This window comes from Neovison vison, chromosome 7, assembly GCF_020171115.1.
Source record: "Neovison vison isolate M4711 chromosome 7, ASM_NN_V1, whole genome shotgun sequence".
In the NCBI taxonomy this organism is placed as follows: domain Eukaryota; kingdom Metazoa; phylum Chordata; class Mammalia; order Carnivora; family Mustelidae; genus Neogale; species Neogale vison.
Window position 1 is genome coordinate 105,475,016 of NC_058097.1, and position 18,493 is coordinate 105,493,508.

At 42.3% G+C, this 18,493-nt stretch overlaps 1 protein-coding gene and 1 long non-coding RNA gene across 8 annotated transcripts in view; one reads left to right on the top strand and one right to left on the bottom strand.

The window, feature by feature from the left end:
- Positions 1 to 18,493, bottom strand: part of CADM1 (cell adhesion molecule 1) — a 325,324-nt gene that overhangs the window by 55,750 nt on the left and 251,081 nt on the right. For all 6 annotated transcript variants that reach the window (XM_044257892.1, XM_044257889.1, XM_044257887.1 and 3 more), the window contains exons 2-4: positions 9,945 to 10,091; positions 8,209 to 8,361; positions 1,699 to 1,836 (exon numbers count right to left, since the gene is read on the bottom strand). In XM_044257892.1, the coding sequence (XP_044113827.1) occupies positions 1,699 to 1,836; positions 8,209 to 8,361; positions 9,945 to 10,091 (438 nt within the window). The remainder of the gene's footprint in view (positions 1 to 1,698; positions 1,837 to 8,208; positions 8,362 to 9,944; positions 10,092 to 18,493) is intronic.
- On the top strand, positions 10,581 to 15,745 carry LOC122912306. Of its 2 annotated transcripts, none has more exons than XR_006385600.1 (3): positions 10,581 to 11,060; positions 12,126 to 12,385; positions 14,974 to 15,745. It is a non-coding gene; the product is annotated as an uncharacterized LOC122912306 (long non-coding RNA). The 2 variants fall into 2 exon arrangements; XR_006385601.1 differs by having other exon boundaries at positions 12,126 to 12,264.

Here is an 18,493-nt window from a genome sequence, read left to right on the forward strand (position 1 = left end):
GGAGGAGGAAAAAGAGAAGTGCTTTGCACCCCTAACCGCCATCTGAACTTGAAACATCTAGTAGGCTGTCACGTGGTTTAAAAATTCCAGGACATCATCCAAATCCCTGAAGTAATTCAATCAGGAACAGAGATATAAACAAGCCCCGATGCCCACCTCCCTCAGCAACAATTACCAGGGAAAGTAACTAACTGGATTTACATAATTGAAATTGTAATTGAAATGTTTAAACTCTGAGACTTTTGGAAGACCACAAAACAACAGCGGCAACAACAACAAAACCGCACTGGCAGTGGGTAGAGCAAAGTAAGATAGAGGCTTCGGGCCAGATGGGAGACACGTCCAAGAACACCCAGAAAAGAAGGGAGGAGGCTTCCGGAAGGGATGAATAGGCCAAGGCGGCCCCTTTCCTGAACTCAGCGCTCCCTGGGACATGGCGCACCATTAACTTTCTTTTAATGTTTTGTACTTATCGGTACGCATTTAATGGCTCAATTCACTTAGAAAAGCAGAGGGGAAATGAGAAACTCCTTCCTTCCAAAACCATACCTAGGAAATAGGAGATTAAACAGAGCAAGCTTTTTGAAACTGAAGCTGTTATATATAGATTTATCTGTTTCTAGATATAGATTTTTATATCCCCTTTCTAAAAGGCCTTATTCTTTTCTTCCTGGCACTCTTGATTTATTCAAGAAGTACACACCGAGCACTTACCTTGGCCCAGATACAGCTGCACGCTTTACAAACATTCACTCATTTCATCTGCCCAAGAATCGCATACACTCTGTAATAGTAATATCCCCATTTTAGCAGAAATTGCTAAACACAGCTGGCACTTCTGTCAGATGACCAGAGCTGTCTGAACCGTGGGTACTACTTCCAAAGCAGCCTTGGAAAGGAAGGGGTAGGAGGGCTGACCTGCCCTCCTCCTCAGGACGGCCGACACAGAAGGCTCAGCCTGGGTCCAGGCTGCCGCCGAGGTGCTGCCAAAGGGGGCAGATATTGGAAGGTCCAGGAATCCAATGAGGGGCGGCCTCGGCCCAGGGAGACAGGGTGGGGAACAGCATTAAAGGAGCGGCCTGAGCCATAATCACAAATGGCGAACTTTGCAAAAGAGCAGGCTGTTGAAACGTGCACATGAGCTACAGATTCCATGAGAAGGGGGGTGTCTGCAGATCCACAGCGAGGGTACAATCCTTCTCACACTTAACATACCTGCCCCTACAGGAAAGCAGAGTCAGTGAGCTGATGGCGCAGGGATCCGTGTTAGAAGGAGGCAGAATTCACCGTGTTTTTTAAATGTCTAACATGAGAATTTGGGGAGCTGACCTACCGTAGGTCAGAGGGTGAATGAGAACTGAGGGACAACACGGACACCTGGAGTTCAGGGGAACACCCCAACAGTGACTCTTCCTTGTTTAAAGAGTTCTAGTTCTTTCTGAGCGCCGGAGTCAAAATCTAGCAGCACTTTTCCCCACAAACCCTCAAACCACAGGGGGAGGATATGCATTAGAGTCAATAGGACGCCTTTAGGCTGTGGCTTCAGACGCATTTAGTAATTGATTAGGGGCCCTGTTTATGTGGATATTTTTGTTTTAGGGACATGTTTGGCATTCATCTTTCATCTCCCCCAAGGTGTGGCCCTGCTGGAGTCAGGGGCCCGCCCAATACTTCTGGAAAGGGCAGCCTGCCCCTCACCTTTTAGCTCCTTGTTCCCTTTGAACCACCTGATGGTTGTGGCTGGTTTGCTGGCCATGGCGGTGCAGTTGACTTCAATCTCCTCGCCTTCCACCGCTGTGTCTTTCTGGATATCGATCATCAGGTTGCGTGGAGGGACTACAAATGAAACACAGAATCCATTTCTGCACATAGCCCTCTTTTCATTAGAAATTCGCACCACTGCTACCAAAAAGAGGAGACAACCAGTGGACATTCCTGATGGGATTTTAAAACGAACTGCCACCAGAGGGGAAAAAAGAAGTACAAAGACATCATTAAGAGTGTGAATTATGTCAAAGTGGTTAATTGAGAATTTCTCTCCTAAAATTATCTTATAAAATGCCCAGCCTCCCACTCCTGAGTCATCAGTGACCAAGTTATAAGAACAGTGGTATTAGTTATCATCAGTTATTAGAAAACTGACCAGAACATAGATCGAAAAGTAAGACAAGTACACGCTAGTGAATTTATCATCCTCATTGGGAAGGATCTGGAAGGACTCTCTGTCCTTGAACTCAACCCTTGGATTTCAATCTTCATATGAAAGATCTTGAAGAGAATCACCAAAGATCAAAAACTTAAGAGTCTCTTAAAAGAATCGCTCACCATAAGCACAAATGGAAAACTCGTGCTTTAGAATGAGTTCTGTTCCATTGAAATTATCCATAAAGAACTGGGATACAATCATGACCTCCACCGGACGGCGTTGTAATAAAATCCACTGGATGGGAAGATGTGGTAAGGTAGGATGTGCCAGTTAATTTGCATTAATTTTCCCATGTCCTGAAATCTAATGCTCCACATTTTAGAAAGCAAAGGTGAAAGAGACTATTAAGTGCCTGCAAGTCCATTTTATATGTCAGAAATAAAACCACTCTTTTTTAAGCATATTAAGCATATGGAATAAGATGGAATAAAATATTCGGGGGCTAAAGTGCGGAATATCAAATGCAGAGAAGGTAGGGTGATGGGGATGGTGAGAAAGCACGTTATCTTTTATGAAACCGAGCTGACAGTGAGGCTTCACATCAGGTGCAACCTTACCACAAGACGGAGCTTCTTGAAATAAAAATCAGTAGGAATACGGAATTTGGCAGAGTGAATCTCAGACTATGTGCTCTGACCACCATGAATAAGCAAAGACAGTTCTGAGAGTTATGATTAATAAGTTTCTCAACTCAGAAGAGAAACAAGAAATTAAATATGTATAAACATGCCATCCTGATGATCAAGTTGAATAATATATCTCTGATACCGCTTCAATAAATTATGGGATTAAACCACGTATTTGGGATTTCCAACTGTTCGAGTCCAATGTAAAATTCTGTGCACAGGGAGACTTTTACATTGACTTGAAGCACTTGAAAACTCCTACAGAGAACGAAGGAAAAGAAAAAGGAAAAATGGCATGTTACTTATGTTTCCCAGCAAGACAGTGTGTGGGGTGTGTGTGTGTATGTGTGTGTGTGTGTGTGTGTGTGTGTGTGTGGAGGGGTGACTATTAGAGCAAAAGCAGGCCCCTTCTTTGTTCCCCACGGAAAAGGAAAAGAACACATTTGCTCAAGTGGATGTCTTGCCAAAGTGATATGGCCCAAATGAGTAGTTAAACATGGCAAAGAACTACCCTCGCTTACATTTAAAAAAAATACATAAGCATAAAGACAGATAGTCTAACATCCAATTTGGAGCTGCACATCTGCCAGTGTTTTAAGAGACGCAGAAAGGCAGTGACAAAAGTAATTGGGGCAACTTTAGTTAGCTATTTCCTGAACGTAGATATTCTTTCCAGATGACAATCGGGATGGTTATAGATTTTCATCACGCACGCTTAGAGAGTTGATAGGGAATCCACACAGAGACTGGATGTTTTGGACCAACAAATACTACCAAATTCCGAGTGCGGTATTGTAGGAATATAGAAACAAAATGCTATTGTTAGAGCGAATGTCGGAGGAAAAGATTGCCCAAGCCTGAAGAAAATAAGATCCTGGTGAGCTAGGAGGAAGAAGTAAGAGGCAAGAGGATGAAATCACCAAAGAGCAAAAGACATAGGAACGCCACCCCCCACAGCCCCCCACATGGAGGAATCAAAGTCAGACAACAGTATTTCTATCAAGGTACAGACAGAAATAAAAGGAGAGTGATGGAAATCATTCTTGATGTTGGCATATGCCATGACGCCCAATGAGAAATGGGATTGAGTACAGCAACTGAGAAGTAATATGCAATTTAAGGAAATTCAAACTGAGTAGGTTTCACTCAGAGAAAGTGATCCTCTTTGGATAGGACAAAGAGGGCAATGGAGTCCGGCGGATTCCAGTCTGCTTGTGTAACTTTGGAGAAAAACCTTGCTGGTAGCTCTGTGGTAACCTGGGAATCTCGGCAGGAAGAGATCCCGGAGTCATTAAAGGTTCCTGAACACTCCACCGTCAAGTCTCAATGGCACCCAGCCTCCCAACACGGGCTTTGCCAGGCATTCATTTCCTGTGTGTTCCTGGGGCTCTTTCCTTCATTCTCTCCTTTCCCGAGCTAGGACTGAAGACCGCTTAGTCCTCCTCATCACAGGCTCCCCTAAACACCACTAGCTGCTCCTCTTCGGTGGTCTTTCTGTCTATAAGACGGAGGCGGTCGTGGAGGGGACAGCACGTTCTTTCTGCATTAGCAATCACGATGCCAGTTCAAAGGAAGGAGATGGAAAAGTGTACGTACAATTAAGCCAAGAGGAACGCCTACTAGTGCCTCTTAGATGTTGTTTGGAGGCTCAGAGCCTGACCAGCAGCAAAGAGACCCTCTCTGTTTTGGATTACCTATTGGTTGGCATCGCCCATGCTGCTTCTTCCTCTTCTACAATAGACATGCCATCAAGTCCCCTGACCCTTCAGGGGGACACCTATACCCATACTAGGTCCTCGGCTCATCTTCCCAAAGAGCTGACTGACATCATCTAACTTCACTTTGCTAAAGTGAACATGGGGACAACTTGCCACGTCTTGGAAAACGGGACCAGTGCAGAAAAATAAAGAAGTTGTCGTTGAGAAAAGCATCCTAAGAAAGAGCTGAGTGACTTTATTCCAAGTCCACAGTATTTTCAAGATTGTGGCCAGGATTTCTGACTTCACTAAGATGAGAAGAAGAAAACAGTTAAGGGTAGTGGGAACAATTCAAATTGAATCATGGGAGTCACAGTGGTTTGTTGATATTAGCTATAAAGGTGACTTCTCTGATTTTTTTTTTTTTTAAAAGCACAAAGAAGCTTTGGAAAATATAAACGAGGTGATTTAAGACTTTCTTAAAAAAAAAAAATAAATGGGATCAGACAAGAAAAACTCCAAATTTATTTTGGTCTATTAATTGTACCCCATTCTCCCTTCAACTCCACAATGCCTACTGTAATATAAAAGTGATTAGTAAAGTGTAAAAATCCATTTGTGGGAAAAATGAATTAAAACCGCTACTAACCAGAGAATACACTTAAACGTGCTCTACTAAACAGACACATTTAGTAAAAACTGCCTGCGGCCATTAAGGAAAATAACCAAAGATGTATGTAAGGAGGTGCATACAGATGAAAACCTGAATGAAAATCACAGGGGGAAATACTAGAAAATAGCAAAGAAATGTCAAGGTTCTTCTTAGCTAACCTCAAATCTATAAGAGTGCTCATTATAAACATTACGCCTACAACATTAAAAAAAATCAGCAATATCAAGATGAGTCACACGTTAATTACAACAAAAGAGGAGTCTTAAAGCTGATCAGTATGTGAAATCTCACTCCAAAACCCTTTGAAATAATTAGGTTCTCCTGTTCCTGGAATCTTAAGAGTGAACACTAATCTTAGAAGGACAAGACTGTAATAATATTGCTGCTATTATCAGTAACTATATTTATCTTAAAGGGGTGTCTTCTCTTTCTCATTACACTGTTTCCACGAATACGGGTATAAACGGAGTTCTACACTATGATCTAGAGAAAAGAACAAAGTCACACAAGTGGAAGGAGTGAATGTAGTATCCTAAAAGGCACCCAAATGTGTGCAAAATACCATTGGCGAGTTTTCAGTTTTTACATGGATCAGATAATTCACGTAACAGCAACTAACAAATAACCATCTCCATGTCTTACAATTATGCTGAAATTTTTGCTGAATGCTTCAAACAGCTAATAGACACATGCACTAAAGTGAGCATCTCCAACCTATCAAGAAGTTTGACAGCTGTGTAAGTATATACGGAGTCCTTTTCAGAGAACCATAGATAGAAACGAAGATGCTAATAGATCACTCTTCATTCATTAGAATATCTGAAAATTCTAAACCTTAGGAAGAAGGTTTGAATATAGGAGTATGAGTGGAAATTGTCAGATTTTGGAATATGAAAGACTCAAACACTGATGACAACAATTTCACTCCGTCAAAGGCTCCTAGAGTCAATTCAATGGAAAGAATATTAAATGAATACATAATATCTGCAGAAAAAGCATCTCCTGGTATTACTCTCAAGTATGTTTAAGTTAATGCTTCTATACAATACAAGCAGGAACCTATTACTTCTAGTATAATCAGGCCTCCAGTAGGATTACAGCCATAAATGCCTCTCGAAAGTCTAGCGCTGTCAGGCTGACTCCCAAGCACTGGGTATAGTCATCCAAACTAACCTAATCCAGTGGGTTCGCGAACAAATGTACCCGATTCCGGAAACCGACAAGCAGTCACTGCTTGCCCATGGCCAGACGTACTCCCGAAGACAAAAGATGTGCACCTTCAGGAAAAAGTCTCGAAAACGGCAGCACTTGGGATTTTACTGAAAACAACCCAGGCTAAAAGACACAAAGGTTGTGAGGCAGAACGGTAGGGTCTGTTTCAAAGCCTATGGTTCTAGATTTGTACCATGTGCTCTGTAACCCAGGCGGGATGGCTCATCTCTCTTCTTATCATTTCTTCCTGTGAAAGATAGTCAGGAGGACTATCTTTAGATGTAGAAAACACCCTAAAAACTACACTATCCCATTCCACTGCTGTAACTCTTGTGCAAAGGCCATAATCAATGATGGGTCCGTGGGCGGATGGCTGGCTATTGGAGTCACACGCTGCACACTATTTTCAAATACTTCTGAACAACTACATGGACAGAAAACCTCAAGGCACACCTGCAAAACACCGAAAGAAGTCATCCCAGCAGAACCTTTCACACTTATTATTTCTTCAGGTTTAAGAGGGATTACGCTAAAATTAAAGCAGACACGTACATCTGAAAGTCATCTATCGTTCAACACAGACTCTGTTAGAAATTGCAACAGGACTTCCCAAAATCAGTATTCCTCTTATCAAGAACATGTATGTAAGCACTAGGGACATGTTTCAGTTTAATGAATGAAGAATTATTTCCCCTTTTACAGCTGTGTTTAAACAGAGTAATGAGGCAGCAGCCCCATATGGACATCCATAAATACATGTATGTTCACACACACCAATCAGAAACGTCCTTCATATTTATCTTTCCTCCTTAATCTTCATATCATTACACCGAAAAGCTGCACTCTGCCGCCGCAAATAGACTTTGATGCATCGTCTTTCTGAGGGTGTAAATCAGAGATCTTGCCTCATGCCTTAGTGTACGTCCTTGAAAACTCGGTTTCAAAAACCCACATCAGCTGCTGTTATGTACTGGTATACACATTTGTCTAAGAGGTGACTAATTCAGACCACCTTCAACACAGGGATATCTGCTGACTCCATCAAAATCTAAATATGGAAAGTTAGCTATTGGATTTTTCCTGAAAATCACAACCTGGTGATCGTCACTGAAGACATTCAACTCCCTCGAAGTGTCCTCGGCAGCCTGTCGACAGGCCTGGCTTATTATCAGCCTCCTCTCCCTAGAAGCTCTCAATTCTTTTATGTCCAATGGTTGTAATTTGTGGCAAAGTGTGTGTTCATGGGGTATGATTTTTACAGCATCGTCTAGAGTAGAAGCAATACACAAGGCGGTGAGTAAAGCCAGAGATGAGATCAACAATATTAAATGATGTAACGCAGAAGGAAAATTCATTAAGGGGACTTTATAAGTGAGCTCTGCCACAGGGTACAATACAGATGTGGTAGCCCACCTCCTTTTCTCCTGCACAGAAGGAACAAAAAAATAAATAAATAAATAATAATAAAAAAAAAAAATCCTGGTCGTTCAGAAGCAATGACGTTTCATGTGGTGAGTGATTCATCTCAGGGCTCTAAATTCTCTGGATCTTTGCTTCTGAAGCTTGAGGGTTGAACCCAAGAGCAGGTGGGATCTATAAAGACTGCTGATTGCCATTCCTTAAAGTGTTTGGTAAAATAGGCTATTTTTAAAATCCAGCAACAGGGCAGCGATCCATCCTACAACAGGTTTGAATAACAAAATTTACCATCAGCCTCTTCCTTGCTGCTGGAAGCCGTCCGGTAAGGGCTCCCCCACTCCGTTTCCCAGGACACCCCTCCCACGCGTTCCTTACCCAGCACTGTGATTGTGGTGTAACTTTCCTGTGGGGGGTCAGTGTAGAGCTGGCAAAAGTATCTTCCTTCATCCGAAATTGAGACGTTTGTCAGCGACACTTTGAGTTCACTGCTAGAAAAATTCAGCAACTGAAACCTGCTGTCCTTCAAAGCTATGAAACAAAATACAGAGGTAGTGATTAGGGGGAAGACAACAGACAGTCCATTTTCCCTACCCAGGGGAGGAGAGAGGGGATTCAAAAGGCTGCGACGGAGAAGAAAAATGGAGCGAGTCTTTGTACACCTGTTGGGTACTTCTTCATACTTCCTGAATTACTATTTTGTGCTTCTGCAAAACCGCATGTAGACAAATAACCTTCAGCCAAAGGAAACTGACACACATGGGGGCCTGTGGTGTAGCCGCACACCTGTGCGCGCACACACGCATACGCACACACTCACGCACGCACGTGCACGCACACCCCTTGCTGTCTGTTACCTGCCCTGATTCATAAATTGTTTCAGATTTTCTCTCAGCGTTCGGTAAAATGAAAACAGAAGGAAAGCGCAGGCTGCAGGCCCTGAGAAGTTCAGGCTTTTAAGTTGTCTCTAAAAATCTGAGGCCTTGCAAAAAAAGAAAAACTGGTTCCAAATTATAAAGATTAAAAAAATCATTATTAGTAATTTCTAAAAACAAAACGAAGTCCTTAAAAAACAAAACAAAACAAAACAAAACAAACAAAAAAAGCTTCACAGCGAAACAATCCAATTTAACTTGGATGCACCTTTGTATTTGGTTTGGTTGGAGGTGGAGCCGCCCAGAGTCCATGACCTCAGGCCTCCCAAAGCCTCAGACAACCCCCCACCCCGGCCTGCAGTTTTCTAATTACATTCAACTTCACAACAGGAAACGTAGGAAAGCAGAGTCACCGCAAAAGTCAGGTATGTGGGCTTTTTATTAATTTCAAATATTCACTTTTAAAGTCCTTAGGTCAATTTTGGCAAAGGCTAGCTTTCATTCATAATGACCAAAATTCACTCTAAGAATGACCGCCCCCTCTTCTTTGACCTTCCTTCATCCTCTGCAATGTTCCTTAGTTTTACCAACTCTTTCCCTAGTTCATGAATGTTCTGGGGCGTTGGGGAGAACACGGACAAGCAGATGTAAAGGGTCATTCCTCGACATCTGCTTTGATTAGCCACCCATGCTCCCAAAGAGCCATTTTTTGAAAGACTCTGACATGCATTTGAACCATTTCTGGGATATACAATTAAGTTCTGATAATTACCTACAGGGATATTACATTTGGTAAGATTTCAGCCCATGGTAACCTCTGTCTACCAGAGGTTACAGTGATAGGACATTTTGGTTTTCTCTTTATAGGCACACATTGTCTTAGAAACTTCCATCTTCAAACTGAACAGACCACCCTGCAGAATGCTATATTTTCCTTGCCTTACCCTATTTGAGTTGTTTGTGTCAGCAAAGTATTTGGGACTCAATTGCAATTCACCTTGAATTACTACAATCAATTCCTATTGCAAAGTAAGACTGCTTTACTTTTAAAAGGGACCATTCAAGGTTTCTATTAAGTAGAAAGATTATGATTGCATGTCTCTTCTTTCCTCTGAAGAATTGACTAAACTTTAAGCATCTAACATTAAATTTAGAAAAGGAGGCCTTGGCAATCTCTTTATCAAGACAATATGTAGGAAGAAAAAGTTGCCACCTAACGCTACGGAGATAGAAACTTACGCCTGAAGTCTCTGAAATAAATGGTCTGCCTGTTGGGATTCAGAAGCTGAATCACGGAGTCGTCACTCTTATTGACTTGGCAGCTGATGGTTGCGACTTCTCCCTCGATCACTGTCACGTCTTTTGTAAACAGATTCTGTCCATCGCCTTAAAAAAAAAGAGGGAGAAAAGAATTTCCATCAATTAAAATTTGGTTCATATTTTCTTGTAAGAACGAGAGACAAGATATGTATTCCAAAATGGGCACCAAGGGCGACAATGGTGTGGCTCCATCTTCCTCCACCGTCTATGAAGGGAGTCCGTTCACCCCGGAGAGACCCAGGGGCAAAATGCAACCAAGGCTGGGATCAACATGCTCTCAGAAGTCATGATGCCAACGTCCCGGCCTCCGCTATCTTGTACCCATTGAGGAGTGCGTTGGAAAGGTACGGAAAGGTCAGAGAGTTGACTTTTCTAAGAAGCTGCCGCTCTCAGGGATGGAGTAGGGGAAAAGCATATACTCATCCTCAGCTCACATGCCCTTGAGCTAAGCTATTTGGTTGCCTCACAGGAAACTCTAGGGGCCACTTAATAGGAGCAGAGAGGCGGCTCAGTAAATAATCTCATCTTGTTAGCGGATGTCGTCATTCTCAAGGTATAGGCAGTTCAGCTGTTTACTGTGTGGGAGAGGGAGGACCTACCCAACTAGGACTGTCTGGAAGCCCAGTAAAATCCTGGGAAGGCTCCTAGTTCAGTCTGTTACTCTGCTCTCAGAAACTCATGGCTTCATGACTCACCCAGAGCCCTGGGCGGTCCTAAGCCTTGACCCTTCTGTCAATGGCCCCCCATCTAGCCATTTAGACTTTCTCTTTCAGAACTCCTCACCAAGTCAAGGCTTTCGGATTCACTGATAGAAGGCTCATCTCCACATCTGCTCTCATTTGTTGCTTCTGTGATTAGTGACAGGAGCCGCAGCCCCTCATAAATGACCCATTTGATCCACAGCACAGGAAGGGGAAGAAGAGAATTCAACTGACGAGCAGAAGATGAAGTAATTGTTGAATGTCCTGTTCTGCACCAGCACAGCAGAGCATACAGAAATACAGGGCACTGTCCTGATCTTCCAGAAACTGCCAGGTGGGTGGAAATGGGTATCGAATCTGCACGTACGTAGTAAAAAGTGTAGCATGGGCAATGGGTGTGGCGGTTGATCAGGAAGGGGAAGAAGATGATTGCTTTTTGGCTGTATGATTTCAAGTAAAGCATTTAAAGTCCCTGAACCAGTTTCTCATCTGCAAAATGGGGACAGTAATTCAAAGCCCTCTCAGAGAGCTGTCAGAAGGACTGAGGAAGGCAATAAATATAGATCATTTAGCACTGAGTCTAGCTTCCTATAAGACTGAATAAATGGTGGCTGCCATCATCCTCACCATCCTCTTTCTAGTTGTCAAATCCCAACATTTACTAGGCAACTCCACGTGGCGAGTGGTGTGGATCTAAGAATGGAGTCTCCTGGTCCCTCTTCCCAAGCTTTCCAGGTGACTATAGATCAGGGTGGTTCATGCATCCCCCCCCCAAAAACAAACAAACAAACAAACAAACAAAAACAAAAGAAAAGCCCAAACCCCAACTTTGTCACAGTTAGAAACAAAGGTCAAAGATAAATACTATTGTGAGAGAGCGTGCGCATAGAGATGTAATTAGACGAAATGGAGGATTTACACGTGCATAATTTCTGCTGAAGGATCCTTTTTTGGCAGGACACAGCGAGGAAGTGTGACAAGGGTGTCTGAGATGGCTTCAAGCCAAATCTACCTAGAAACAGACCAGCCTCTGATAGAGGATTAGAAGGGAGGGAACTAGGGGATAAGGACAAAATTATTAGAGCCACAGACAAACAGAAATTCTTGGTGCTTGAGGAGCCAACCAACGTGAAATCCCAACCTTGAGATCTCTGATGCAGGGAATTAACCTTGGTGTGAGCATGCAGGCCCACCGGCCTTGTAGTGAGCGAAAGAGGAAACTTTCCCTAGTTTGATCCCGCAGCAAAGGCTCAGTGGGGTGAACAATGTTGTGGAATAACAACAAAGAGAAAAAGTGATCCAAAAAAAAAAAAAATCAAACAACAACAACAAAAAACAATCCCAAGAAACAAAAACAAAAACAAAACCCACGAAGGAATGCTTCTTTTTCCCTCCGCAGATTTCTGTGACAAACGCAGAATTCAGAAGTCGGCTGGAGGGAGCAGTGTATTCCCAGACTGGAGAAAAGAACAAGGAAAGGGGAATTCCTGCCAATCAAGCAAGCTTTTCAAGGTGTTTTTTTCCTGGCCCTGGCAAAAGTATGTACAGAAAGGACGATACCCTTATTTCCTCAGGGTAACCCAATCTAGTAAGAAAATTCAAGAAAAATTAAACTGCGTGATTCCAGCGTTGCATCGGTCTGAAGTCACGGGACTTGCTGTAAGGCGACTAGAATACCAAATGGGGTCTACTGGGTTGCGGGCAGAGAGTTCTTCTATCTAAAGAAGTCTGTGACCAACATAAATAAGAATCTCCCACTTCTAAAAGGAACCCATAGAGGGGCGCCTCGGTGGCTCAGTGGGTTAAAGCCTCTGCCTTTGGCGCAGGTCATGATCCCAGGGTCCTGGGATTGAGCCCTGCATCGGGCTCTCTGCTCAGCAGGAAGCCTGCTTCCCTTCCTCTCTCTCTGCCTGCCTCTCTGCCTATCTGTGATCTCTGTCTGTCAAATAAATATATAAAATCTTAAAAAAAAAATAATAGGAACCTATAGAAAGACTGCCCGGGGATAGGCTTCAGTCCCTTCAACATTAACTGCACCTTACAAGTCCTGACCACCATCTTGGGGGGTACGGGAACTTAAAGCCGGTTACAATTCCACTGGGCCCTAATAGGATGCTTTCTGTAGAACTATACCTTTTAGTGTCAGCCCTTCCTCAGAATGCTGGTGTGTTCTCTCTGAGTACCATCCAGACCCACATTAAGGCTCTCAGACATTAGCAGAGGAGACGGGAGACAAAGAGGAGGTGACTGTGATCCTATGTTTTATGCAATTAAAGTAATAAAACAGGGGTGTTGCTTGTTAAAAAGTGTATACATTCTTAATTACTACTTATAATTAGGTAACATAAGACCGGATCACTTTGGGGTGTTATTATGAAGTCCTTCAGGTAAAATTTTTGCCATCTGCACGTTCTTGCCCTCGTGTGCTCTGCCGCAGGACGGGCTCTGCAAACCCATGGTGGCATCATCTTTGCTACTGTATTATTTGTTGAAATTGCGAAAGCCAACCTCAAATCCGATGTCTCAGAAAATGACAGTTCCTTGCTATGTTAACATGGTTATAATACTAATGCTAAAAAAATCACAAGTGATAATGAAGTATTTTGCTGAAAGAGATCAGAGTGCCTTGGCTAATGGTGGTGGCCCGAGAATGTCACTGTAAAAATCACCAATAAATTACACGGGTCAGCTGGACAGCAGTTACATTAAACAGAGCTCCATACTTCGAGGCGCCATAGGACGGTTGCGATGGAATAATAATGACCTATTTATTTGAGGCGCGGGATGTGAATGACAGTGATGAAAATACGATTTGTATGTCAGTACTCTTAACTGCCTGAAGCCTTTCTGTAAAAATAATTTCTGCTCACATCCTCAAATATTTCTTCCAAACAGAAGGGTGCACTGTGACTTGATAAATTCCCCCTTGAAATAGATATCATGACAATTAGGTTGTTATAGAACACAACTTGGTGTGTAGCAGAAGGGTACAAACAGGCCACGTAGGGGCCTTTCTTAAATAATCCATTTAAGAAAAGCCTTCCTGATTTTCTAAAACTCAATTAGCAGATATACTGTCAAGGCAGAAACAGCACACGTTCTGGGCAAGAGAAATCAAGTAGGTACAACATACTGTAGACATTAAATAAGGCTGTTAACAGCAAGGTAATTTATTTTAAGGGCGGAACAATGTCTGACAAGTATAGACATTTTTGACTGCTAATTGGTGCATATGGGTGAGGTTTAAGAGAAAGAATCAAAATGGATTTTTATTTATATCAGCAATTGTATTCCCTACAACTTTCCGATTTGTCCCCCAATTGCTAAAAATACAACTTTGGTGCTGGTGAGGCCAGCAAGTCTCCCACAGTAAACTAGAAGCTGCTAGGACATTTATCACAAGACAGAGAAAGCATATTGTCTAAGAAAAGAAAAAAAAATTCTATGATCAGTAAAGACCATTTCAGCCGAATGGGTTAGGGCTGGAGTGGGGGTGCCACGGGCTCGTCCGTTCCTATTCATTCAGTCTTCAACAGGCTTAACTCATGAATTCTTTCCTGAAACCTCATTTGGTTACAAACTATTTCTAAGGGTATTACACACAATACTAGCACCGATAGGCATCTCCCTCATCCACGACATGGCCACCTGAAGAGGGTGATGGGGCAGATCTCAGAGCCTGACGCTAGAATGAGAAGCAGCGGAGCACCTGGGTGGCTCAGTGGGTTAAAGCCTCTGCCTTCGGCTCGGGTCATGATTCTGGGGTCCTGGGATGGAGCCCCACATCAGGCTCTCTGCTCAGCGGGGAGCCAGCTTCCCCCCCCTCTCTGCCTGCCTCTCTGCCTGTCAAATTAAAAAAAAAAAAAAAAAAAAAAGAATGAGAAGCAGGGAAGGGAGCAAACGTTTCTCCAGGGCCGGGCACTGCACTGGCTGCTTTGCACACGTTTCCCTCTCAAACTCCTGGAGTTTTCAATACCCCCACTTTAAAGGTGGAGAACCGGAGACCCAGAGAAGTTCAAACAAGTTGCCTCATGTAATTCAGCTAAGTGCCGGGGCCCGTGTTTGAACCCAGTTCTGTCCGCTTCCTCTGGCCCATACAGTTTGTACTTTTCACCGAGCCAACCTCAGGCTCTGCTGCCAGGGTTCTATTGGCTCTGCCTTGGAGAATTTACTTGTTTTTAAAGAGGGTTATTTCCCTACGAGCAACCTCTGATTTTTTTTTTTTTAAATTTCCATAATTTATCCAGAACACAATTACGCACTTGAAGATGAGAGAGAGAGTGTCCTGACTGTAAAGCACCTTGTTTACTACGGCGTCTTCTGCTCGGCACTCAGCACACTTTGCCCCTGGAGAATGCCTTCATTACCAGCGCATGGCGGCCACTTGCCAGCACAGGGAGCTCGCCCCCGCGGCCTGGCTGCTAATAAAGAAAGCACTTCATTTACACCAGGGGAGTCTCTCCAGTCAAGTCCATAATAAAAGGGCAAGTCATAGTTAGAACAGAATTTGGTTTATACTATAGCAACTATGTAAACTCTTACTGACACCGAGGAACACAGATGACTCTTAACTGGGAAGACAGTTTGCCCAGAGAAAGAGCAAATAGTGTCCCTTGACCTACTCCTTTAGTAGCAAAATCATATTAAGGCTATATGGAAGACTGAACCTAGCATGAAATCGGCACAGTCAGCTTGTCTAAACAGGCAAAAGTCAAACCAAGAATACAGAATGCAAAAACAAAATAAAACAAAACAAAACAACAACAACAAAACCCCCCCAAAATGAACAAAACCTGCCAATGATCAATGTAGTCATTAACTCCAAAGAGCCACCCTTGTTCTTAAAACTTTGCACTAATTAAAGGCTCAGGAATATTAGTTCTTCCCCTCCAAGAGATATCTAAGTTTAGACTTTGCGAAGAGTCAAAACACTTGTTTTTGAAAACCTTATTATTGGGGCACCAGGGTGGCTCAGTCAGTTAAGCACCTGCCTTCGGCTCAGGTCATAATCTCAGGTCCTGGGTTTGAGCCCCTCAAGAGACTGCTTCTCCCTTCTCCCTCTGCAGCTCCCCCTGCTTGTTCTCTCTCTCTCTCCCTCTATCAAATAAATAAACAAGATCTTAAAAAAGAAAAGAAAACCTATTTTCTATTGGTCTGTGAGCCCTCTGTGTCTTAAAGTTTCAAATGGCTTTGCCCCACTTCTGTCTGTGGGGTCCCCACTTTTATAATGTTTGGTATATGCCCAACTTGAAAGAACCACACTTGCCCCCGACCTGATTAAAACCATCACCAAGAGAGGCCCCATGATTCCTGCTAACACTTTTGAGAGCTAGCACTAGAAATGAGTATGGTTCAGGAAAAGAAAAAAAAAAAAAAATTAAGATTCTGTCGAAACCCAGAGGGAAAAAATCTTTCTAGCTGTGTGTGTTCCCCCAAGTCAACGTAAACACAGTGTTCACTACAAATCATTAACAAAGCCATTAAGATTTGATTTCTATCTAAGCAATTATTTTGTACAGCATATTTTGTACATTTCCTTTAAAAGACTCAATCCTATCTTTCAATTCATTAAACTGTTCCTTGCATTTATAGCATTTTATATCAAATCAGAAACCTATTTGAATTAATAAGAATTACAGTAAAAGTAATTTGAAAATAAATTATTTGAAGTTCAAGACACGAAGGCTTTTGATGAAAGAGTTTAGTCCCATTTAAATATTACAGTAATGTTTTTAGCCATCCAAAGTGCAGAGGAGAGACCGTGAGAACCAGCGTCCAAAAAAGATAAGCCCATCAACGTGCATTAAGGTTAAGGGCAAGACCACTTCAACATAAATAGAACTCTCTATTTCAAAGAGAGGCGATACTTCAATCCTTTGTGAATACTTGAGTATTTATGTAAAAATCAAAGGCAGTCAATCTGTCTGCTGTTTACAAAGCTTGTCTTCACCTTTTTGATCGCCATCCGTGTTTGGCTATCCCGAACAGTTAAGTCGAATGTTCCAAGGACTGCTTACTCAGTGGTCCAAATGATTACCAGTGCGAACCCTGCAGCCCATAGAGTTTGGAGTTAAAATAAACTAAACCGACTCCCCAAATAACCGAATGGGCAAGATGATGTGACATCGACCGAAGCATGTCATTTGCGTCACCTTTTTCGCAAAACCCTTATGAAATCAAAGGTCAGCGGAACTGAAACGAAGCTCTCAGAAGAACACTCCCTTTTCGTAGATGAAGGTACTAGGGCTCAGGGAGGGGAAACAGCCAGTCACGTGGCGAGCTCGAGGCCCAGGCCAAAGCAGAGGCCACATCTCCCATTGGGCCACCAACGTATTTCTACTCTTGGCTATTTCTGACTAATACTTATTGGTTTGTTTCTAAATACTAAAGCAATATATGCTAGAGGTTTTTGTTTGTTTTGTTCTGTTTTGAACCTTTGTGTTATGTGTAGTATTTAGAATACCGTATCCTATAGTATGGGGATGGTCAGGATCTCACCAAGAATCTCCTGTAATATAATTATTGTTGTGTCACTTGAGCTTATGGAAGGAAAAAAAAAATTACTGAATTTAATCTAATCTCCTTTTATAATCAGTAAAAGGTGAGGCAAATTTTTGAGCGGCAAGTTAAAGAGTAATCTTCCTCAGTGCTGGTTTTTTCTTCAATTAAAATTGTTGATTTCCCCTGAATATAAAACAAAAAAATATCATCTGACACAACATTAAGCTATTCATGAATATTCTGTATACACATTCTTGTTTAGTTGACTAATGGCAAATTAACGTTCTCTATTTTAGCTTAAACACATACTATAGGTATGTTTGATTAGCATTGAATTCCAAAAGCTGATTACTATGCATGCTTTGATTATGTAATTACATAATAGAGTATAATGGCTCCTTTGGAGTCATTATGATCTATATGGCAAATATGTTTCAGTTTTGCTATAGTTTAAATACACGTTGAGATGACAGCTCATAACAAGGCTCCACTTTTCAGTCTTATCAGCTAAATGGGCATTTCTCCATTCATCCCAACATCTCCTTGACACCAATTAAAGCCTATTGTGTCAGGCTGCATACACTCTGAGAAATCCCTTTTGTTTTCTTGGCATTCAAAAAAGGACATTAATTTTAAAGGCTGTATTAAGCAAAAGGCCTGGGTTGGTTGTTTTTTTTTTTCTTTTAAAGAGGCTGAAATTCCATCTTTCATCCAACCTTTGAAAGGTCTGCAGGAAATCACATCTAGTTCATCAATCACTTCTCAGACAACCACAAGGGGGTTAAAGATGGAATTTCACCTTTAACTCCAAAATGCACATGAAGGGGGACCAGCCAAGAATATTGATGCTTATGGCAGTGGTTGGCCACGATGCATTCAGCTGAGGGTCTAACCAAACATCAACCACACCAAGTTATACAAAGGTCCAGTTTTGCAAATCTCAGGCCTTGCAAATCCTTTATATTTTGAAGCTCCCTTTGGAAGGGGTAGTATAAAACAGCACCGCCAGATTTTACTTTCCACAGCTCCAAGCCTAGTTTTTGGTGGATTTAAGGCCAACACATTTACCCAGTGAATAGATTTTTGATAATTCCTCCATCAACTTGGAAACTGGAAAGCTATCAGGTTTTAAAATGGGACAAACGTTATTGTAAAGAATTATGTAAAGTTTCTCTTGCCCCATGAAATCCTTTAATCTTGCACTACTACATTTGCAAGAAGAGCTGTTTCTGCTTTTCTCTTCTAAGGGAATGATCCCTTACATCA